At 44.8% G+C, this 25,870-nt stretch overlaps 1 protein-coding gene across 4 annotated transcripts in view; it reads right to left on the reverse strand.

Moving 5' to 3' along the window:
• The window catches only part of LOC126998835 (uncharacterized), a 111,375-nt gene that overhangs the window by 51,488 nt on the left and 34,017 nt on the right, over nt 1-25,870 (reverse strand). For all 4 annotated transcript variants that reach the window (XM_050860979.1, XM_050860981.1, XM_050860980.1 and 1 more), the window contains exon 2: nt 20,229-21,748. In XM_050860979.1, the coding sequence (XP_050716936.1) occupies nt 20,229-21,498 (1,270 nt within the window). In that variant the 5' untranslated portion in view covers nt 21,499-21,748. The remainder of the gene's footprint in view (nt 1-20,228; nt 21,749-25,870) is intronic.

Here is a 25,870-nt window from a genome sequence, read left to right on the forward strand (position 1 = left end):
TCTCGTTAAGTTTTTATATGTGATGGCTGGGTATATCTAACAACCATGAGAATGAGAATAATGAAGAGGAAGAAGAAAAAAAAAGTAAAAAGAAGGAAAAAGAAGAAACACAAAGAAGAAAAATACACGGAGATGACAAAGAAGAGGAGGAGGAGGAGGAGGAGACGGCTAAAACATCAACAAAGCACTAACCCTTATTACACACACACACACACACACACACACACACACACAACAACAACAACAACAAAACAAACTTAGGTACACTTGCAGGACACACACAAAAAAAAAGTATATAAAAAAATTTCACTAATCCTTAACACCAGCAAAGCAGCACGTCGTAGTAAAGAAAAAGTGCAAAAATAACTTATAATACTACTACACTAAGGTCACCAGATACAACTAACACAGAAGTAGTAGAGACGGCAGGAAGGGTGGTGTATTGCCTGCGTGTGTGTGTGTGTGTGTGTGTAAGGGTCTATCATAGGATGTCCGGCTGTAGACTTGTATAAAACACACCACATCCGGCTCCATACTAGGCTAGGCAATGTAGGTTAGGCTATGTAGTAAACCATTTCCTACCAACAACCACCACCATCACCACTATGCTAGGCTATGTAGGTTAGGCTATGTAGTAAACCATTTCCTACCAACAACCACCACCATCACCACTACTATCAGAGTTATTTATAGCAAATTATTCACTCTTATTCACGTCCCTATGAGTCTGACAGAAAAGGAAGTACCGGTATGAGGTGAGAGTGAAAGGAATGGTGAGGGGGCAGTGAGGTAAGATTGTGATGTTGGTCAATAGTTACAAGACGAAGAACCAGTGAGAAGTAACTTGTCATACACTTCTATTCACGTATTCACTTGGTTTTCAGAGGAGGAAGTTTGGATCATAGCGATAAGAAGAATATGTCAAGAAAACTAATTAGAAGGAAGAATAAAAGAAGGAGGAGGAGGAAAGGAATGAAGGAAGTAGGAAGAGAAGGAAGGAAGGATGGGGGAAAAGAATGAAGAAAGAACAGGGGGAATATCGTTACGAATTCGCTTCGTATCCGCCCACATGTGATAAAAATAAGAACATATCATAACCTCTATTCCTTGCCTACAATCTTAACATTCGCTACGTGTCCGTCTAGCTTCCATGAGGTTAAAAGGAAGGGCTGTGGTTTGGCTGTGGCTAGGCTAGGAGGCGTGACAGATCCTAGGCTTGCGGGACTAGGGAAGGGAAGCTGACCATGACACTGCAGGAGAGAGAGAGAGAGAGAGAGAGAGAGAGAGAGAGAGAGAGAGAGAGAGAGAGAGAGAGTTGATGTAGTATTTCTGTTCTGGCACCTGACCATGACACTGCAGGAGAGAGAGAGAGAGAGAGAGAGAGAGAGAGAGAGAGAGAGAGAGAGAGAGAGAGAGAGAGAGAGAGAGAGAGAGAGAGAGAGAGAGAGTTGATGTGGTATTTCTGTAAGGTATCAAGTGTTTGCATACGGACAGAAGACATGTGATCGAAAGAGAACGATAAAACAGGTGATACGTAATTGAGAGTGTTTAGGACGACAAAGGAAGGTCAACAGCGACTATGAACAAATATACAAAAGACGTTGGTTATGTGGCAGGAGGGGAGGGAGGGAGGGAGGGAGAGAAAGAATCCAATAGTATCCTACATCGACTCCTGAAGGGCAGCTCAACAACATGACGCTGCAGAAACACGTTAACAGGATATGATTGTTGCGAAGGTACGTAGTCATTTCACAAACCTGGACAACATGACTGGAAGGGTGGAGGCAGGTGAGGTTGAGCCTGAGACCTAAATTTTCAAACATTTCCGGGCTTACTCTTACGCATTTGATTAGGCTTTTGTAGAGGTTATTGTAGGTATTTCCATGGGTAGAATTATGAGTCTAGTGATAGTTTGATAATGCGTCGGCACTGTGGATGTGAAATGCACTTAAGGCAACCCTAACCCCATTTTCCTTTAATTTTAGAGTAGCCCCCCTTAAACCTCACCCCCGGCAACCCTAACCCCATTTTCTTTCAGTATTTCTTCCATTAAACAATTGTTCTTCTCTCTAGTAACATCCCCTGACTTAAAACAAAATTCCAACCCTTATTTACTTATCCCAAGATTAAGTAAATGTGTATTTTTTTATTTTAAGACAACTCCCCCTTAAGAAACCCCGACTAATCTCCTTTGTGGCCTCTGGAAATATTTCTTGTGAGAGCCGAAACCCTCTAAGAATACGGGCTTGAGGATATTAGTCATAGGAGAAGAAATAACAACAATGATAAGGTGACAATGATGAGGGTAAGAAAATAGTATGAAGATGAAGAATATGGTAGTGAATGTAACATAAGAATAAAAAGAGAGGAAGGAAAACCCGTGACAGGAGAAGCTAATGATGACGACGCAGAGATAAAAGAAAGCGTTGAGGATGAAGAACGAAGTGGTAGTGAACGAAATACAAGGAGCAAAAGAGAGGAAGGAAAACCCGTGGCAGGAGAAGCTAATGATGATGACGCAGAGATAAAAGAAAGCGTTGAAGATGAAGAACGAAGTGGTAGTGAACGAAATACAAGGAGCAAAAGAGAGGAAGGAAAATTCGTGACATGAAAGAACACTATAATAAGCAACAACTCCTGGCGGTGACCTTGGAGGAGAAAAAAGTGACAGTGACAGGGCTACGAAGTGACACATGTGGCTAGCCGAACAGAGCCCCACCAAGCACCCCTGGCACGAGGCTGGCACACACGTGACTTCCAAACTATCATTAGCGTCGCGAGAACGTGGCAACAAGAGCGTAGTAACAAGCTAAACTGCCAACGATATCAAACCGCAGACGTAAAAGTGCCGTATAGTAGCCTAGATGTGCAAAAAGGATGGTATGACTTTTTATTCTTATTCATATTATTGATATTCATGAAAGGGCATCAAGGAAAAATAAATATATATATAGACCCAAACAGTCCCTTCAATAAGCAGCATAGTTGAATAAGAAACAGTAACAATAAAGTCAGAAGAATGAAAAAAAAAGGAAAAACAATACCAATATCAAAATTATTCTTATGGTTCCGGGTGAGGCAAAAATATATATAGCAACTTATTTATGAGGGGTAGGGATTAAAAAAAAATAATTAATGTGAGTTGACTGGGCACGCACGAGCCATTCTATTAAGACGTGTCAATAGTAGAATTAGTCATCCAGTTAGGTGGCCAATTTTATGTCGTGTAGGGTTCTGAGGACGTCAAAATATATAGTGACTAATTTTTTGTAGTGTAGAGTATCAAAAACAACAACAACAAAAAAAAAAAGCTAAATGTGTGAGTTGACTGGGCACGCACAAACCATTCTGCTATATACCAATGTAAGAAATAATCGCCTATGTAACCAAATTTAAGTCGTGTGCCAGGTAGAAAACATAATTATATATCTAGTGTGATAAGATTTCCACCGACATGTAACCTTGCGGGGGTACAAGTCATGGGATCGCCTTCTTTCCTCCTCTTGCCTACGTGCAGGTGGAGGCGTGCAAGAAACCGTGCAAAGTAGAAAAGTCAACTCGGGCGGGCGTTGCCTTCCTCCGCCCCTCCAGCTTGCAAGTCAGTCAGCCCAGCCAGCAGCCCAACCCAGCTCAACCTTCACCGTGGGCTTTGTGACGTCACCCTCCACACACACACTCACACACACACACACACACACACACACACACGGTTGGTTAGTTTTTTGACAAAGGATTATTTTTGAAGGTACCGTGCTGGTATAAATAAACAAGAGGATTAAGAAGTATTACAAGAAAAAACTCTGCAAAAGGATTAACACACACACACACACACACACACACACACACACACACACACACACACACACATCTTCTTCAGTGTTTTAGGGGGCTGGTACCCACTCACGTCCTCACCAGAGTATCAACATGAAGCCTTACAGGAAAACCAGACCCTAAAAAACAATAACAAAGACTCCCCCAGCAAACAACGTCCCAATATTTTTTTCATTACCGTAGTGTGGAAAGTTTGAAACCATGCACCACCGCCGCTTCCGCCCCCGTGAACCCAATGACCACACACACACACACACACACACACACACACACACAGAACAACAAACAACAATGAACCTACGCATTTTAGGTCTTGGGAGGCGCGCGTCCTTGTCACCACCACACGGACGGCCTTCACAAACACGGCGTCACCCCCCTGGGCTATTTGAGGCGGATTCAATAACAAAACCAAAAGGAAAAACAACAGAATCCCGCTCGCTCCCTACTCCCTCTCTTCCCCCCTTTCCCGCCTAACCCAGCCCCGCCCCGCCCCTCGTACGATGCTGCTCTGCCAAATCTACCCTCCCTACGCACTACGCACCCACTAAACACACACATAGCTACACCCACAAAACACAAGGCAAAGTGATTGGAAACACCTCAAATAGTCCCACTTACATAAGGAGTGATTTACATGGATGAGTGATACCTAACTTCCGGGTGACAGAAGAGTGACAGCTGGCACCGTCGCATAGGGAGTAGGAGGGAAGAGGAGGGAAGAGGAGGCAAGGGCAAGACCAAAACATAGTAACACTACGTAGGTTTTGAGCGTCATAAGCGTCAACTCCCATCCCTTACCCCATCCCTTTCCTGCCCACTGTCCCTCCACTCACCCCTAAACCCTTCCTTTTCCATCCCTCTGTACCTCCAGTCCCCTTTTGCCGCCTTGCCTGCCTCTTCCTTTGTCGCAGATGCTACCACATGGCTTACAAACACGCCTGACACTCTAAATAACACCAGTAACCGCGTGGAGAGACAGGATAACAAGATGGAATGAGAATAAGAGTGATTTACATATGATTAGTGTTTGTGTGTGGCTGTCTGGCTGGCTAGATGCGGACAGAAGGGGAAAGAAAGAAGTTGGTTACACGAATATAAACAGTGGAAACTACAGATAAGTGTAGTAATGTGGCAGACAGCAATGTCACTTCCAGGTGGATATGAGAAGGGCTGACTCCTTGGTTGACTAAGGTTACTGTCATATCGTTTCCCGCGTGGAGAGGGCAAAAATGCATTCACAGGGATGCTACGTAGAGAGGCAAGGAGGAAGACGGGGAAATAAAGGTCAAAATCGGGTCAAGTAAAATACTACATCAGGTTAAATATAGCCAGAACGTGGTGCTCGCGTGGCTGCTGGCAGAGAGGCTGGTTGGCTGACTGGCTAGTGAGGGTACGGATGAAAACTGTTGCATTTTCATCAACCGGATCCAACCCAAACCTTCCAAGATTCGCACCCCGAGTCTTTCAAATTTTTCAACTTTTCTCACCCAACACCTCTTCCATTTTCCCATTTTTTCTTACTCTCCTCTCCACTGCCACAACCATCATTCCTACCACACAAACTATAACCATTCCTCTAATGAACCACACTGATCCCATCCCTCTACCCCTAACCAGTCACCCTGCATCAACCAAAACCTACCATCCCTACACCTCTCCATGACTTTAACTGCAACACATCCCATGGTACTCACTCATATTTGGCGGCGTGTTCATCGTGGCCAAGGTTCTTCCACTACTACTCTTCTATGACTGCGAGGAGGACTGACTGGGCCTGCACCACGCACTTCGCACCCACAACTCCACGAACTGTCAAACAAAGGCTGTCTCTCCACGCCTCAGCCCCGAAGTACCAGAGTCCACTCACGCACGCCCTCCACTCCTCTGCTCACAATCTACCCCTCCGGAGCCCTTGCCACTGATGACCACGGCGAGGAAACGAGATAAACAGCGAGGATAGGGTGGGGGCGAGGCGTGATATACCCTCCTTGACGTCCTGAGGTGCACTGACAGCTGCTCGGCAAAGGAAAAGCTGGCGTTGGGCGGTCCCCCCTTCACGCACCGTTGCCACGTCTCCTCTCTACTCCTCCCCTTGAGTAAACACTGGCTTGATATCTGGCCTTCTTGTCGCTGTCAAATCGCTATTAACACCCCGCCCTTCTGATATGATCATCCTTTGTCCATAGCGAAGTACGTTAACAAAGAGGCTCCAAGTATTTGGGTGGAAATAAAGGGAATGGTTCATGGCTGGAGACGTGTGGCATGTTACCCAGCTGGCACTGACCCGCGTCCGATTCCGTGGCCGCGGTGGAATCAACAACGAGGCGACGGACCGAGGATCGTTTACGTCTAGCCCTGCCAAATAAAAGGTGCCCCGGATACCTCACTGGCTGGACATGCCCGCCAGTAAACCACCAGAAGAAAAGATATACAAAGAAACAGGTCCTTACACTCTAACCAACGATAGAATAGTATAAATAGCAGAATGTAATGATTATGACCACAAACGCACCAGCCATGTGTTAAATACAGGTAAATTAGATGCATGGAAGAATCGCATGTGTGTGTTTCAGGAAGTGTGGGAATGGTTGTTAATTATGATACTGCAGAGAACCACGCGACTTAGCGGATTAAAGAACGGAAAGGTGAGTGGGAGAATAATGCAAGCTGCGGAAATATTGCATCATACGACTAGGCAGGAATAAAGGAAATCCTCCGTGTAATTCCAAGACACACTGACACGAAAAAATTGAGGACATTATTTATCGCCACGCGAGGCGTGTGTGTGTGTGTGTCACCCTGAGTCATCGACACTATCTTCCTTAAAAGGCAAACCTCGCCTACACACACACACATACACACACACACTTGCAAATAAATAAACAGAGGTGTTCAGACTACTCTCATCTTAAATAAACAACTTATCGTAATCAAAACATCTATTACATCATCCACAAACTATTCCTTCCTTACTTGTACATCTTCATAAGACCCGATCCATTCATCTATTCATTTATCCCTCTAACTGTATCGTTGATCCATCCATCTATTACCTATATATCACCATAACCTCCCTATCTACTCGCCCATTCATCTGCCCATACTAGTAACCAATCAGCCATTCCCTTCCATCCTTCTCTCACATCTATACATCACTATAACCTCACTATCCACCCACCCACCCATCAGTCATTCCCAGCCATCCATCTGCTACATCAGTCACCATAATCTCCCTTTCCACTCACCCACCCACGTACTTACCCATACGACTAACCAGCAAGCCATTCCCATCCATCCATCTATCTAGAAACAACCATCCATTACCTTCACCTCACACCACGTAGCCTTCCATCCGCCCTCCCCCATACCAACCACGTGTCAAGGTCAGCCCTTCATAACAGTCCGATGACGTGGTAGCAAGGAAGTCATAAGAAAATAGAGGACGAGAAGAAAGACACCGACGGAAGACTAATTGGACAAAGCACCGCGTATGGAAAAAAATAGGAGAAAAAGTAGGATAAAAAGGAACGGTGACGGACAGAAAAGTAGTGAGAGGTGACTGACCCGAGGAAAGACATGGAGTAGGTTTCTTTCCTACATTTTTTCTTTTTCTTTTTTTATCTTCGTCTTTATTCTGGGTTACTTATTTTTGGCAGCTCGGACGTGTTGTTGTTACTTAGGTTGAAAATAGACAAAATTCGTCCTCCTTTTCCTCCTCCTCCTAATCCTCCTCCTCCTCCTCCTCCTCCTACTACTACTACTACTACTACTACTACTACTACTACTACTACTACCACTACTACTACCACCACTACTACCACCACAACTACTGATTTCTAAAACTGCTGCTACCACTAATATTACTACCACTATACTAATAATGATAACAACATGAAAAATACAAGAACAAGAACAAGATGAACAAACGCAAGAACAAAAATAAGAATAAGAGCAAGAACAAGAAGAATAAGAAAAGCTAGAACAAGAAAAAAATAGAAAAAGAAAAACATGAAGGACAAGAACACAGCGACCAAGAACAAGTACCAGAAGAAAATGAAAAAAAAAAAGAATAAGAAAAAAAGAAAGATAAAAAGACAAAACAAAAACAGTGGCGACGACTTCGACTCTTCCTCTCCTCCTAAGTGTGTGAATCATGCCTTCCTCTTATTTGTAACGTCTCTATTTTTTTGTATTATGCCTTAGCAACTGTGGCACGCTTCTGGCACTCCCACACAAGGCAGACTGGGTACGACAGGGCCAGAAAAGGTCGACCCCCCTCCCCTCTCTCTCTCTCTCTCCCACCACTCGTGAATGGGAGGGGTGACGTGACAGAAAACAGAGAGAGAGAGAGAGAGAGAGAGAGAGAGAGAGAGAGAGAGAGAGAGAGAGAGAGTGGCACTATTGACGGGAAGGGAAGGACAGGAGACCAAACCACGCGACAGGAAATAAAACGAAATAGAGAAAAAGACGATGAAGAACAAGAACACGAACAAGGACAACAACGAAATGAAATAGATAAAGAAGAAGAAGAAGAAGAAGAAGAAGAAGAAGAAGAAGAAGAAGAAGAAGGCGGAATGAAAAAAAAAAAAAAAAAAAAAAAACGGAAACCAATCAGCAGACAGACACGTGCCACTAAACATGATACCCCAGACAGCTGCCTCCCCCCCCACCCCATCATCCCCCGTCCCCCCACCCCCACCACCACTAATACCATCGTCACTAGCTGGGTACAAAAGGCAGTCTGGGTACGATATACTGAGGGCAGAGCTGAAGGGGAATGGTGATGACAGTGAGGATGGCGCTGGTGATGATGGTGGTGGTGGTGGTGGGAGTGGTGATGATGGTGGGGGTGGTTGTATGATAGTGCTGAGAGAGAGAGAGAGAGAGAGAGAGAGAGAGAGAGAGAGAGAGAGAGAGAGAGAGAGAGAGAGAGAGAGAGAGAGATACTTTTATGTATTTTAGGACAAAGGGAGGAAGGGTGGACAAGACGGATGTGGAAGAGGGGGGAGGGGAGGAAGGAAGAAGGGAGGAGGAGAAGGAGGAGGAGGAGGAGGAGGAGTCGTAGCAGCAAACAGATAAAATAACGAAAATAAACAATTATATATAACTATGGCAAAAACAAACTTAATCGTAATCACACCCAACATAATCACAGAAAAGTAGACGAAAATAATTAAAATGAGACAAATTATTTTAAGAGTACGAAACAGTCCCGTGAAATAGTGGTGTCAGCAGTGATTAGGCAGGTAAGTGAGAGGTAATTATTGTCCTCAGGTGCTTTATCTTAATTACACGTGGAGAGATGAGAGGAAAAGTGGAGAGGAGTGTGGAGGGAGGCAAAGGAGAGAAAGGTCGAAGGGGAAAGTGTGAAGCGAGTAAATGATGTGAAGGGAGAGGGAATAGGATGAAGAGAGGGGAGAGGAGAGATGCAAAGAGGGATGAAAGGGAAAGGGATGAATGAAAAGGATGTAGAAGAAGAGGGAGGTAGGATGAGGGGAAGGTGAGGAAGGGAGAGGAGAGATGCAAAGAGGGATGAAAGGGAAAGGGATGAATGAAAAGGATGTAGAAGAAGAGGGAGGTAGGATGAGGGGAAGGTGAGGAAGGGAGAAGAGAGGCGAAAAGAGGAATGAAAGTGAATGGATGGATGAGTGAGAAAGGGGAAAAGAAAGAATGGAAGTGGCTCATATATGATTGAAATGGAATATAACACCAACAAAAACTACTACAACTACTACTACTACTACTCCTACTCCTACTTCTACTACTACTACTACTACTACTACTACTACTACCACTGCTTTAAACGTAGCTAATTGCACCTGTCCATCAGTAATATTCCCTATTTACTAATCATCATCATCATCATCATATTGGCTTATCAAAACCAAGATGGGTAATAGCATATCATGGCCTTCGTAAAAAAAAAAAAAAAAAAAAAGCCAAAAGGAAGAGTAATGTTCATGGAAATCGATACAGTACACCTTCCCTCTTATCCCCTTCCCTTTCTCTCTCCTCTGTCCATGTCTAGCACCCGCATAAGCTCTCTCCTTTCTTCGCTATCCTTAGACATTAGTTCCAACAAGCTGGTCACTCATTCTTTGTTTCTTTTGAGGGAGAAACGATTAGCGGGCACCTTGTATAATTCTTTGTTATTTGTTTTTGACCTTGTACATACTGTTTCCTTTGAGGTAAAAAAATATATATCTAGCCTATCTTCCTTATCTATCCCTTGACAATACTTCTTACAATAACAGTATCTAACCTAGCCTATCTCCTTCCTTCTCTATCTCTTGACAATAGTTCCTACAATATCTGAATCTAATAAACCAAACCTATTTCCTTCCTCCTCTATTCCTTGACACTAATTCCAACATCAGTATTCCAGACCCGGTTCCTTACTAGTTTTACATGGCACAATTTAACGGGTTAATGGCTACATCTTAAACATTATCTTTCTTTGTCAGGACTAGTACGCCACAAGTATACCAAGATGAAAGCAACTAAAAATGAAGGCATAAAACTGTTAAAAAGCTGTCGTTGGTGTTTGTGCTGGTATTAAATAACAGGGAGAGTTGGAATCCAGCAGTAAGTTACATAATCTCTACCTCTTGCACCCTCCAAACCCCGTCCTATCAGTGCACCATTCCACAGACAAAGGGATGGAAATGAGATGGTAATACAATGCACTTCCCCCTTCCTCCAGCCGTCTCTACCCATGCTAAGTAGGTACACTGTCTCTCTCCAGGGTCGGTATTCTCAAACGGTTCCGCCACTCACATGAACCAAGTACAGAGGTCGAAGGAGATTAATCGGGTTCTGTTAAGTGTTTTATCACGTTCACGGTACAGAAGCTTTGTCCAACTATTCCCCAGGGTCATAAAACTACCCAACTCCTACGAAGGTCTTGTCAAATGTGTAGGTATGCTTAGGTGCAGAAATGTTAAGAAAATGGCCCTCACTTTCTGCAAAACGTTTCCTTTTATAGACGCACACAAAGAGAAAGGGAATAGTGGTGTGATGGCGATACAATGCTCTTTTATTTTATCGTCTTTGTCTTGATCTTATTACACTGTATCTTTCACCCTGCAAACGCTTCCTTTCATACAGACTCCTACACAGACAAAATGATTGGTGGTGTGATGGAGATACAATGCAATTACCCCCTCTTTCTCTTCCTCTCTCCATGTTTAAATACACTGCCTCCCCCCAATTCTTCTCTTCCTCTCTATCCATGGTTAACTACCCTGCCATTGTCTCTTACACCCAGTAAAACACTACAGCCTCCCGCACGGAAAAAGTGAATGGTTGTGTTATGGTGATGCAATGCACTTCCATATTCTTCTTCCACTTTATCCTGAACTTATTGCACTGCCTTCGTCTCTCACACCCTGCAAGACACTTCCACTTCTTTTTATAGACTCACACATAAAAAGTAAATGGCGGTGTTATGGTGATACAATGCATTTCTGTTTTCCTCTTTATAATCATGATCGTATTGCACTGTCTCTATCGTCTCCTGCACCTCGTAAACGTTTCCTCCAGTGCGCCGTTCAGACAAAGGGATGGCGTGGTGGGGTGGCGGCGAGAGCGGCGTTATTCCTGGCTAACGACGGTCCTTGCACGTCTCGGCTACACACGCGATGGTATGCCGCAGGGGCGAGGTCTTACGTATGTATGTATGCATGTATATATGAATGTATGTGGTTACCTATCCGTAAACACATTAATACCCCCCCACCCCCCCCACACACACACCAACGAATGTAAATTAAGAAGATGGATAAAAAGTTAGGTATATAAGGTTAGGTAAACACTGGTATACACACTGACGCGTCTTTTTCGTTTACAGTAAGAGAAGAAGAAGAAGAAGAAAAAGAAGAAGAAGAAGAAAGAAGAAGAAAAAGAAACATAAAACGAAGGAAAGACAAATAATAATGAAAGAGGATCACGCCACCAACTGTAAACCTGAACATTACACTTCGACCGCGACGGAAAGCAACAGAAACAGACGAACACGTGGATATGTTTACATCGGTGACGTCATCAGTCGAGCGATGGGCTGATCAACGTTGCCACATCTCCCACTCCCTAACACACACACAGAGGCTTCCCAGCGTGGAGAAGACAGAACCCACGGCCATAGGAAGAAGGACGGGAAGGGTAGACAATTTAAGACAAAGCAAGGCACTCCTACCCATACTAATAACCGATACAAAGCCCTTCCACCTGTCTTGCCCTTCCCGCCCGCCACCCAGTTACGTAACGGAGCGCGGGAGGCCAGTGGACGCGCCAACCCACTACGCATCGAGGAGACAGAAAAGGAAAAACATCGATAGGCCGTCAACAGCTTCCCAGAAGACACTGGTTTATCAAGTTGCGGTGACGATGGTATTGGTGGTGGTGACGTGGGTTGAATCTATATTACGAGGAAATGCCGGAGTAGGTAACTGAACTGCGCAAAAACGAGAAGCAGAAAGGTGAGAAGAAATAATTATACATTTCACTTAATGAATAGAAGTAACTGTAGTGATGTGGGTTGAATCTGTATCACTAGGGAAAGCTAACTAATTAACTAACGCCATTGAGAGAAGCAAAAAAGAATTAAGAGAGAACAATAACAATAAATAGAAGTCATTGCAGTATACTTAATAAACAACAAATAGTACACCAATTCAGGATCATGGATACAAGAATGAAAATCAAATTAACATTGCAATCAAGAAGAAAGGAGATACAATAAGAAAACAAACAAACAAACAAACTAGTAACTGCTAAACATCTAAACTTACTACGGTAAAACACATGACCTCAACACAACAGTAAACAAAACGATAAAAGTCGACTCCAAAAACAGCAAAAACAGTTACTCAAAAGGAAATACCACAGAGAGAGAGATACGAAGTAAGAGAAATTCCCCGCTTATCATCAAACCAACACACCACGCCACATTCAATCAGCCTGTGAGAGAGCGAGCGTGAGAGAGTGAGGAAGAATGAAAACCCCCCAAAAACATAACCCACGCGAAGGCATCACCACCGCGGCATCACCCTTTTTGGCGGGAAAACGATGATGCCACAACACCACAACAAAGAGGGAAAAGATGACAGCCACAATCCCCACAGCATGATAAAAGGAGAAAAAATGAAGGACAGAGATTGAGAAAAGAACCGCAGAGGATGGAAAGGGGGAAAGGAAGAGAAGGAGGAAAGTTAAGAAATGGAAAGCCACAACCCAGCAACGTGATGAAGAGGGAAAAGATGAAGGACAAAGAGAGATTGAGAAAAGAACCGCAGAGGATGGAAAGGGGGATAGGAGGAGGAGAAGGAGGAGGACGACGAGGTAAGTCGAGAAATGGAAAGAAGGAATAGTAGAAGGGGTTGATGAAACGGGAAAGGAAGAACGGAACCACAAAAATACATGAGGATGGAAATATACAAGAGCTCTGGAGATTGAGAAAAAGAACCGCAAAGGATGGAAAGTGGGATAGGAAGAAGAGGAGGACAAGGAAAGTTGAGAAATGGAAAGGAAGAGAGCTAGAAAGGGGAAAGGAAGGACATAACCACAGTAATACAAGAGGATGGAAAAATTGGAGAGATGGAGAGGAAGGAAAAAAGACAACCGCAATAAAACCATAGTGGAGGTTGAGGGAGGAGGAGGAAAAGAATAAGGATGAAAACTTAAAAGAAAGATAAACGAAAATGGAGAAGAATGATGATAGTATTAAGAAGGAAGAGAAAGAAAATATAATACCAATAAAATAACAGTTGCAGTATAAGCCCGTATATATGAGATGGAAGAGGAAGGGGAAGAGGAAAAATGTTGAATTAATAAAAGACAAACATCAATTCACTATTAGGATCCACTACACAAGCAGATGAAAAAAAAGGATCCTATTAGAACTATAAGTGTGTGTGTGTGCGTGTGTGTGTGTGTGTGTCCCTACCTATCCCTACCTGCAACTTCTTTGGCATACAAGAAACGCACCCAAGCCAAGGACACACACACACACACACACACACACACACACACACACACACACAAAGACGCTTCTTCCCCTCCCCCCCCCTGACCCTGACAGTTTCAAGGATTCGCTTTAACCAATCAAGAGGAAAATATTTGTCCTCTTCGCGGGAAAACATCAAGTATAACGAACCCAGGGAGAGAGAGAGAGAGAGAGAGAGAGAGAGAGAGAGAGAGAGAGAGAGAGAGAGAGAGAGAGAATGTGATGGATAGAGATATACGGATAGATAGATAGACAAATAAATAGATAGAAAGATATATTGATAAAGATATAGTGAGACAATGATAGATAAGTAGACAGAGTGAGATAGATAAAGTGATAGATGAATAGTTAGATAGACAGATAGATATATAGCACACAAAAAAAACATACATACATACCAGGATACATACATACACATATACATACGTACATACGTACATACAGACAGACAGACAGACATACAGACAAACAGAGACCCAGGAAGCTATTCAAACATTAAGCACCATATCGAAGACAGACAAACAGACAGAAAGACAAGAAGACAAAGATAGAGACCCAGGAAATAATTCTAAGCAAAGTGAACATATGAGAGCCTACGGAAAAAAAAAAGATAAAACAAATAAGAAAACCAAACCTTACAACTTTCTACCTTTACAACAAATACCTGAACCAAGCAACGATAAGACTTGTAAACCAACATATCACACCTGCGTAGATACACCCCCCAAGAAGAATCACAGGTATATGTATTAATAGACTGGAGGCCGTGTGTGTGTGTGTGTGTGTGTGTGTGTGTGTGTGTGTGTAAATAATGGCTCTTGCTGCCCATACTCATGCCACTCCTTGTCACATTGATGGCAAGATTACTAAGAGGATGAGGATGAGGAGGAGGCGGAGGAAGGTTAGGGATTTAGAAAGATACCTTTGTTTCGCGCGCCAAAATCTAGTCAAGTATACGGTAGATGCCTTGGTGTTTTTTTTTTTTCTTTTTATGTTTTTCCTTCTTTCTTCTCGTTTTCTTGGTTAAATACGACCTTGATGGTACGCGTGGACGAGGCTGCTTCTTTCATCTCTCTCTCTCTCTCTCTCTCTCTCTCACACACACACACACACACACACACACAACTAAACAATACGTATAAAAAACAAAAAACAAAAAGAAAAAGGAGGTGGCAGGTAAGAAAAATAAAAAAATAAATAGAAGAAAAAGAAGACAGAAAAATATGATTATGAAAAACGAAGACAATGAGAAAGAAGACAGACGGGAATGACAAGTAATCACAACACACACACACACACACACACACACACACACACACACACACACACACACACACATTAAATAACTCCGGTGTCTTGATGAGTTTGCGCTTGGACAGGTTGATCGTTCTTCACTGCGCTGCCGACTCTTCCTCCTCCTCCTCCTCTTCTTCCTCCTTCTGCGTCTCTCTCTCTCTCTCTCTCTCTCTCTCTCTCTCTCTCTCTCTCTCTCTCTCTTTTATTACTCAGAGTTCTCATTTCTTTCTCTCACGTTCCTGTTTCTCTTCTTCACTTCTATTTCCTTCTCCCTTTCTTAATCCATTTTTTTATTCATTGTTCTTCTTAATCACTGCGCTAATATCTTTATCTTCCTTTGTTTTCCCTCCTCTTGTTTCGCTTTCTATATCTATTTATTAACTACTATCTAATTTATATTCCTACTTTTCTCTCTTAATCCATGTTCTTCTTTTCTTTATTCATTTATCTATTATTTTCTATCGTTGTTTACACTTTCCTTTTCTCGCATTTTATTCCTTCCCTATCTTTTCCTCCTCTCTCTACTATCAATCAATTTATATTTCCTGCTGTCTCCTCCCTTCCTTAATCCCCCTTGTCATTTCTTCTTCTCACCTAATGTTATTTTTTTTTCAATCTAAACTAACACCTTCCTATTTTCTAGTGTCTGTTGGTGTTCCTTTCGCCTTCTATGCCCATTTCTTCAATTATACTCTAAGACATATTCTCCATTACTCGTCTGATCAATCCATTATTCGCTACCCTTGGCAACGTAGGCGGATATGATTTTCGTACGCACTATCCCATTATTTTCCAATTAGTCTACCTTATTCAGCACCTTCTCTCCCCTCTACTCACCTTCCCTTTAACTCCCCGCCATAAACCACATATCATCACTCCTTTCTTCTTCTATCTACCCCATCCTTTCCATCCTCCTCACCTCCTCTTCTCCCCTCCCCCTGTGTTGGCGTTCTCCCACATAAAAGGGAATAATCGACGCCTTCATTTCCTTCTCCTCCTCCTCCTCCTCCTCCTACCAGCCAATCAGTCAGTCAGTCACCCAGTTTCAGTCGTCATTTCCAACTCTTCCTCTGTCCTCAGCTTCATTCTGAGTGAGTGGCTGTTGTAGTAATAGTAGTAGTAGTAGTAGTAGTAGTAGTAGTAGTAGTAACACCATCACCATCAACAATAACATCAATACAAGCAGAAGTACCAACAGAAATAGCACCAGCAGTACCTCTAATAACACAACTCCCTGCCCGTCCCACACACCACTGCTACCCCCCCTCCATTCATCCCTCACCACCAGCGCCATCACCATCACAATCATCAGCATCATCAGCAGGAGAGTATATGCGTCCACTCCTACTGTTGTTGTTTTCGTTCCCTTCGTCTGCGTGTGTGTGTGTGTGTGTGTGTGTGTGTGTGATATTAATAAACATGTCCTTATCTTTATCCCCCCTTCCCCCTCATTGCCCCCTGCCCTCACCCCTCTCTACCCTCCTCACCTGTTCAGCACGTATCACCTACAGCTCTCTTCCTCCTCCTTCTTTACCCTGTCTTCTCTCAGCTCCTTTTTGTACATCCTCCGCTAACTCTTTTACTAACCTCGATTGTGAGTTTCTTCCCTTCCTATGCTTCTCTTCTCTTTTTCCTCCTTCTCCTCCTCCTTCTCTTTTCTCACCATTTCCTCGAACTCTTCCCTCACTTCTCATTGCAACATGATTTCCTCTATTCTTTTTAACCAGTACCTCTTCCTCCTCCTTCTTCCTAATCTTCCCTCACCTCCTTCCTAACCTCCACTCATCCACGTCTCCTCTGAATGCCACTCCACTCGCACTCCTTTCCCTCTCATCTTAACTAACAACACCCTTTTTTTCCCCATGGCCTTCACTCCACCTCCTCTTACGGTATCTTACTCCTCCATATTTCCGTAAGCTCCACTTCTCTCTCTCCCTTCACTACCTCCACTACCTCACCCTCTCCCTCTGACTCTCTCTTCCACATCTGAGTAAACTCCACTTCTCCCTCCCTCCACTGCCTTCCCTCTCCTCTTGACTCTCACTCTTCCACATTTACAAAAACTTCACTCCCCCCTCCCTCCTCCTTCCACTGCCTCCCCTCTGTCCTGTAACCTTCCTTGACCCCTCCTCTTCCTCCTCCTTACCCTCCCACATCACGCCACTTCTCCCCCCCCGCCTCCTGCCCCCCACTACGCCAGCTGTTAACCTTGGCGACGGTGGCACAACACAACGCATACGCCACGCCTGCACGTCTACGCACGCCGCTACGCATGTTTTTTTTTTTTTTTGTGTGTGTGTGTGTTAAGACGTGTGGACATGAAGAGGACTCGATGATTTTGAGTTTTGTTCCGTGTTGGTGTGTTGTCAGTGTGTTTGTTTGTTTGTTTGTTTGTTTGTGTTAGTAGTTTTGTCATTTGTATTGTTAATTTGTTTATGGTTTAATTGTTGGTGTCTTTAGTTTATTAGCTGGTCAGTGAGTTAATCAGTCAGTTATTCAGTCAGTCAATTTTTAGTCAGTCAGCCAGTCAGTTAGTTTGTTCGTCAGTCAGTCAAGTATATCATCAGTTCATTTGGTAAGTTCGGAGAGATAAAGAAGTACTCCGTAAACACACACACACACACACACACACACACACACACACACACACATTCCTCCACCCTTCCAGCACACACATCTTCCCTGGTTCAATTAACTCAATCTTCTCTCCTCGCCCATGAATATATGCAAACTAACAAATTATTTAATGAGTGAATAAGGAGAGACGAGGCAACGCACTAACCCCCCACCCCCCCGCCCCTCCCACACACACACACACACACACACACACACACACACCTTGTTGACGTTTTCGCCACTCTCATATCACCGCGCCAGGCACCTCTTCTTCCTCCTCCTCCTCCTCCTCCTACTACTACTACTACTACTACTACTACTACTACTACTACTACTACTACTACTACTACTACTACTACTACTACTACTATTACTGCTACTACTACTACTACTACTAGACCCAGGGTACAGAGGGAGGGCAGTCACCGAGCTCTCGAGGGTCAGTCAACAAGCTTTTAAGGATGTGTTGGCTATTTTGAGGTATCACTTGCTTCTACTATGTCCTCCTTCTCTCTCTCTCTCTCTCTCTCTCTCTCTCTCTCTCTCTCTCTCTCTCTCTCTCTCTCTCTCTCTCGACTAATGTTTTCTTCACGTTAACGTTAAGGACAGTTTTAGCTTTTCTAGGACACCTCTGAGTCTGCCTGTCATTAACCTCTTTTTCTCTCTCTCTCTCTCTCTCTCTCTCTCTCTCTCTCTCTCTCTCTCTCTCTCTCTCTCTCTCTCTCTCTCTCTCTCTCTCTCTCTCTCTCTCAATTTATCTGTTTATCCGTCTATGCTAAATACGGTCACGGAGATGAATTCAAGAAAGGCCTTAAAGGTAAAAAGAGAAAAAGGAAGAGAAAAATGAGGTGTATGTGGCTGAAAATATATATAGCCAGAGGGGCCAATTATCTGCCTATGTCTGGGCTGAAAGAAACAACGAAAAGAAGGAATATCAGAAAATAAAACCTTGCGCACGAGGAAAATACGGCAACAAATATATATAATGGTCCGAGGTCAGTTACGTCAGCAAGAAAGAAAGAAAAGGAAATGGAGAGGAAAATTGCCAGCGAGAGAGATAAATGGAAACAGGTGATAAAAAAGGTAAGAGAGAAAGAAAGGAAAGGAAATTGAGAGGGAAATGAACGTGAAAGAGAAAGAAGAAACGGAAACTGAAGGGAGAAAAAGGTCAGAGAGAAAGAAAGAAAAGGAAATTGAGAGGAAAAAGAACGTTAGAGAAAAGAGAAAAAGACACTGATGGGGAAAAAAGAACGTAAAAGAGAAAGAAAAGGAAACTGAGCAAAAAAAAGTTGAGAGGAAGAAAGAAATGAAATGTAATTGAGGGGATAAATACTTCAGAGAGAGAGAGAGAGAGAGAGAGAGAGAGAGAGAGAGAGAGAGAGAGAGAGAGAGAGAGACAAAGGCGAAATAAACGTAATAGAGAAAGAAAGAAAAAGACAACCGAAGTGAAAAATTTACGAGAGAGAAAGAGAACAAAGGAAACTGAGAGAGGAAAAAGAACATAAAAGAAAGAGAAAAAAGAAAGTGTGAATAAAGAAAAAAGAAAAGAAATAAGAAAAAGGTAACTGAGGGGAATAAAAAGGTCAAAGATAAAGAAAAAAAGGTAACATTAAAAAAAAATAGTACGTCAGAGAAAAGAACAAAGAAAAGGTAAGAGGCAAAAAAAAAAAAAAAAAAAAAATAAAGAAAAAAAAGGAAAAAAATGCCAGCGAGAGAAAGAAAAAATAGAAACCATAAAATGACATCAACGGAAATAAGGAAAGATAAGGAACAAGAGGGTAAAAATAACGTTAACGAGAGAGAGAGAGAGAGAGAGAGAGAGAGAGAGAGAGAGAGAGAGAGAAAAGGTAACAAATAATAAAGAGCAGTAATTAACCAACGAAAAGACATATTCGACACCATTTAAAGGGGAAACAATTTTAAAATGGAGGGTGAAAAAAATATTGTAGCTGTTGTTGTTGTTAGTCTTGAGAACAGCTGATGATGAGGATGGATGGGGACGGATGGAAGGGGATGGGGTTAGGTTGTTGTTTTTTTTGTCTATCTTTTTTTGTTCTCTCTGTGTCTCTCCTTTATGGTGGTGGAAGGGAACGTGGGACTTGTTTTTGTTATTATTCTGGAGGACGAAGGACCAAAAAACATACGAATAGGGGCCATGAGGAGAGGAGGAGGTGGAGGAGGAGGAGGAGGCAGGTGGGAGGGAGGCTGGCAGGTGAGGCGAGGTGTTGAGTCTGTGATGCGGCGCCCAGGTGGTGGTGGCGGTGGTGGTGGTGTGGCTGGGGGGGTAGTCCGTCTGTCTGTCTGTCTGTCAGGCTTTGTCCTTTTGTTTGTGTACGAGTCTGCCAGTTCGTCTTACTCTCCCTTTCTCTGTCTTTATTCGCACCTTTCTTTGTGCTGTTCTTTGTCCCTCTGCTTCACTGCATGTCTGGCTGTGTCTTCATATTGGAGTGTTTGTTAGTTCGTGTGTTAGTCTCGCACTTACCGGACTGGATCAAGACTTCGATGTCAGAGTCTGTGTCGTTGGCGAAGTCGTCAGGCACGACGGTGGAAGTTTCATCGTCGTCCTCGTCTTCGTCTTCCTCGTCGCTTCGGTCGCTCCCAACGCCTTCGTCCCACGAGCCGCCCACCCGGCAGTGTCCCAGGGTCGCTGGGGACGGGCAGGGGGGCAGGGTGGTGGGGCGCGGGGGCGTGGCGGGGTGTGTGGTGGTGGTGCCGCGGTGCAGTGGTGGTGCGAGGAGCCGCGTGGCCATGTCCGCCTCCACACGTGTGTTCTCTTCCTCCTCCCGGTGCAATTTCTTCCTGCCGGCCACCCTCCGCTCGGGGTTCCTCCTCTTCCTTCGTCTGAGCGCCTCGTGGGTGCCGGCGGTGCTGTCGTCAGTGTCGGAGTCGGACTGTGTGGGCAGGGCGGGCAGGCGGGGGTACTGCCCCTCCTCGCCCTTGCGGATGATTTTGTAGATGTCAAAGTCTCTTATGTCTTCGTTGTATGGCGCGGCGGGGCTCGCCGGACCCCTTTGTGGGGGGCAGGAGGGCGGCGGGGCGGCACGGAGGGGCGGCGCAGAGGTACCCGAGGGGCAGTCCATGGTGTGTGCAGCGTGGCAAGACGGACAGTGACGGGAAGGAGCACACGAGAGCTGCTCAGGGCGGCGGCGCTCAACAAACTGACGCCTCCGCCGCCGCCACCACCTTGCCCTGCCGCTGCCCGCGCTGCTGCCAGCTGCAGCAGCGCTGCCCGCCACCGCGGCTTCTTGGTCATGCTGGGTCACGCCAGGGGGGTGTTCCTCCCCCGCGGGTGTGACGCAAGGCTGAGTCGCCACGCAGCAGAACTCTTCGTCTCCACTTGCTGCCTCATGACTCTGCGGCGGCGACACCCGTGGCTCGGCGGGAGTGAGGGCTGGGGCGGGTTGGCCTTGTGGTGCTATGTCGGGGGAGGGGCGCCCACACTCCTCCTGCTGGGCCTCGGCCCGGCAGGCGGGGGCGCACAGCTCCGCGAGGGAGGGGGCGGGGGCGGCGGCGGGAGTCAGTGGGTCCAGCAGCACCCATGCGCCGGGCTCACCCGCCTCGCAGCACACCCCCGCCTCGCTCACGTGCCCGCCGCCGCAGCAAGCGAGGGCGTGGCGCTGCGGCTGCTGCTGCCGGCCATTGTGAGTGACGGACAGGGGGGACCGGCGCCCCCCGAGCCACGGGTGGTGGGGGTCGCCGCCCAGCACCCGCCACAACGTCTGGCTCAGCACGCTGCTCACCACGCTCACCATCACGCTCACGCTCACTCACGCCACAAGACCCGCCGCCCCTCTTAGTCCTTGAGTACCTCGTAACACCGACTGGAAATAACAGCGGCGGGCATCAAGTCAATGGGTTGTTGGCACGCACGCCCTGAGTGCTTGGAGTGGCGCCCGAGTCACTGGGTGCTCGCGGCGGGCGTCGCAGCGGCGGCGACACTCACAGCCTCGCCTTGCCGCCCCGGCCAACAGCGCTGCATGCGGGGCCTCGCCTGCTGGTGCTCTGCGGGAGGAAGCAGCCGTGACAGCCAATCCTTCCCTGCCGCGCCACCAACACCTCCACCTCCCTCACCTCTAACACCACCACTGGCGGCCCCTCCTCATCCTGCAACACCACCAATGACACCACCATCAAAACAACACTGAAAGACCCTCCACCAACACCATCAGCACCACCTATAACAATTTATCTCCTTCCTTCGACACCACCACTACCACCAATGACACCACCATCAACACCAGCACTGACAGCTCCTCCTAGGCCTTTAAAACCACCAATGACAGCCTATCTTCGCCCCGACAGTATCAACACCGAAGAGATCTCCAACACCAGCACTGACACCTCCTCCTTGACCCTCCAACACCACCACCAACACTAACACCACCAAGAACAACAATAATAACACCTAACTCAAGTATTAACAACATCCACTAAACTTGCTATATAAACCGCTGGACCCAAGAAAAAATTAATATTCTTAAGTTCTTACACATAGCACGCCACACAACAACAACAACAACAATAATAATAATAATAATAATAATAATAATAATAATAATAATAATAATAATAATAATAATAATAATAATAATAATAATAATAATAATAATAATAAATGTCTTCTCCCTACCAACACAATCCCTATAGGCCTCCCTTTGTTCCTCCGACATCACCACCTGTATACAAGACCAGCGGTAGGTTATAGGCCTGTACGCGGGGAAGGAGGGGGGTAGTGGGGAGTAGGGGAGGGGAAGGTGGGGGGGCAGGTCCTGTTATCTATCAACCTTTCCACGCCACGACTTGCGGTTAGGGACATGACTGAGGGATTAACCCGGTATACCAGCGACGGGCCAAATTTGTGGCTTTACCGTGTACCTACCAGCGACGGGCCACATTTTTGCCATGATATAAACCCCCCAAAATAGATGATGCATAAACTGATCACAAATGCGTTGATATATATTATGAAATGGTTTGCGTGAGTGATGATTTTTTCTCATTTTTCTCGCATAGAGGGGCCCTTAAGAAACATGATCCCCGCAGCTACCTGGTTAATGTGCTTCCTGTAGACTCTTATAAGGCCCGTACACTTAAACATCTCGACGCCTCAGTTCCCCTGTTTGAAAAGCCTCTCGTGGAAGTGGCAATGTTTTGTGATCCTAGTGATAGCTCTTACACGACACTTTTTGCATCTCGAATGGGAAAGTCACCCAAACCCGGTTAATCTTCACTGTAGCCTTGGGAAATAGTCGTGATGGGAGCCCGAGGCGAATAATAATATGAAGCTTTGGCTCGCATTCTCAAACATTTCGAGCCTCACACACCCACATTTGTTAAGCCTTTGGTGCAGGTTGTTGGTGTATTTCTGTGTAGTTTTATATGCCTAGTGAGAGTTTGACAAGGCTTCTGCAACATAAACGTGAAAAATGCACCTATGAGAACCCGACTAATCTCCTTTGTGGCCCTTGGAAATATTAGTTGTGAGAGCCGAAAGCTTTTGAGTATACGGGTCTTAGTAACTTGCGATTGAGTGATTGGTGACGATAACTGGGAGCGGAGTGGCGTGGCGGCAAGTAAAGAGCAGCGTTGCCAAATTATCGTACCCATCGCATTGCATTTTCCTAGTTTCTGAGCGATAACTCTAGCAAAAAAGAGCGAAAACCATCACTCTTTAACAATTTCAACGATAACTTTAATTTTCTATCGTTGCTTGTGTGGTTACAACGGTCTTGGAGCATAAAAATGATAAATGCAATGCTCAGAGTACGACAATTTGGGAACGCTGGTAAAGAGCCTGACTGACGCCTTTATCTGACATTCGTACGTTCAGCTCTAGGCTATACAAGCTATTCAGTGACATGAGTGTGCTTGTAGACCCTATACGCCAGTGTGTCAGTAAGAACGCAGTTAGGCGGCCTGTATGATAAAAAAGAAGAAGAAAAAAAGAGCATGCATATACGATAGACTTATTGATACTGAAAAAAATATATTTGACACGTATAGATATGGGTACGAGTTGGATATATTCAGGTTCAAGGAGATAGGCAAGAATTGGTTTACAAATAGGGTGGTGGATGAATGGAAGTAAATATGTATGGTTGCAAACTTCAAATCGGGTAGGCGGTGGCTGAGTGGTAGCGTGCTGGGCCCACATTCATCGCGTGATAGACGACGCGAGTACGAATCTCCACGCTACCACCTCGGATTTTTCAGTCACCGCCGAGTGGCTTGAAACTACTCACATGCTGTCCTAAGACCATCCATCAACCCGGACTCTAGAGGAAACCGTCCAAGTGAATCAAGAACGAGTTCCGGGGGGCAGCATGAGCCAAGAGAAGATGGCGCCACTATAAACACCTGCCTGCGCCAATACGGGCTGGGGCCGACTACCATCCAGGCCCCTCAAGCAAGCCTACCGGCGCTATAGGCGTAGACGTAAAAAAAAAAAAAAAAAATAAAAATAAAAAAAAAAAGGTGAAAGTGAAAAGTAAGAAGTTTGTTGTAAATTTTAACACAAGCAAAAGTTTTAATGGAGGAAAAATGGTGAAAACAACAACAACAAAAAACTAGTTCGCGAGGGTTGCCATGTTTACAAGCGAAAGTTCGAACTCATAAGAAGTTTTCTGTAAATTTTAATAGAAGTGAAAGTTTAACACGAGGAAAAATGGTGAAAAACTATAAAACGAGACTAGTTCGCTGGGGTTGCCATGGCTAGATCAGCTGTCCTCTTCTAGTCTCCCTCTATTCTTTATATCCTTATGTAACGAAAATCCCTGTAGTGTACCGTATGAGTGCAAAGGTTACGCCTGTGTGACTTCAACTAACCTGCCCTGGTCAGTCCTGCTAGTTGTCCGGTAAACGTTAAGGGGCTATTACACTGGGCAAATTTTCCGTGGATCTTCAGTCAAACCACGATTTCCGCTGGCGTGGTTCTCATATTTCCGTGGTTTTTAGACGTGACCACGATCTTCCAAAGCTACGGTAGATTTCACCGAAGGACGACGGTATTACTCACCATCATCATCATCAGCAATAACGAGAAACAAATGAGAACCACGCCAGCGGAAATCATGGTTTGACTGAAGATCCACGGAAAATTTGCCCAGTGTAATAGCCCCTTAAGATATACTAAAGAAATGGTTTATGTCACTGAATCCGGGCCCAGGTAAAAGTCTCAGTTGTTTATGGGCGAGGAGCGACTGGCAGCAAGCATGATCCCACGCAAGAATAGAGTCTGATTGGTCTCGTTGAACTCGGCGGTGGGTCGACAGGCCAAAGAAGCACAGTGTTGCCAAGATGCTGATGTGGCGCATTGTGTGCATGAGACGGGGGCGCTGATGACGTGTGTGACTGTGTGTGTGTGTGTGTGTGTGTGTGTGTGTGTGTGTGTGTGTACAGCTCTTGATTCACTATTCATGCATTCACCATTATTATTATGCATCTACTTCTATACTTGCTTACCTATTTCAAGATTACGTTATGTTACTGTCCAGAATGTATATATATAATTTTTTTTTACAGTAAAGGCAAAGCTCAAGGCAAAAAAAAAAAAAAATAGTTGAGAAAAAAAAAAAAAGACCGCTGATCACTGCCCCTATAAAGAGAGTATAGATCAGGGATGCCACGATATCGTACTCACCAAACTAGATTTTCCCATTTCTAACGCATAGCGACTGCAGAAGACCCTCTATAATTAACACTTTCAGCAATAAATATAAATAGGTCTCGGTAATTTTGTTCTTGCGACGATTTTTAGCCTGAAATCGGGAAAAATGAAAAGCTGAGAACGACAATCTGGCAACGTTGGTATAGATGACTGGCCGAAAGAGAGGAGAGAGCTGGAGATGTCCATATGTATCAAAATTAAAGTCGGCACTCTCAGACGCCTCAGCCTCTCCACTCATCTATTTCCAGAGGCCGAAAAGGAGATTAATCGTGTTGTCATGAGTGTTACCTTTCCACGTTCTTGGTACAGAAGCTTTGCCAAAATTCCACCTTTATCGCCTACGAAAGCCTTGCCAAATGTGTGTGCTTGGGCGCCGAAATGTTTAATTAAGAATATGGACCTATCTTGGGTATTGTTTTTGTTCCTCTATTTCTTCTTCTTTTTATCTCCTTACCTTC

Source organism: Eriocheir sinensis, chromosome 15, assembly GCF_024679095.1.
Source record: "Eriocheir sinensis breed Jianghai 21 chromosome 15, ASM2467909v1, whole genome shotgun sequence".
NCBI lineage: Eukaryota > Metazoa > Arthropoda > Malacostraca > Decapoda > Varunidae > Eriocheir > Eriocheir sinensis.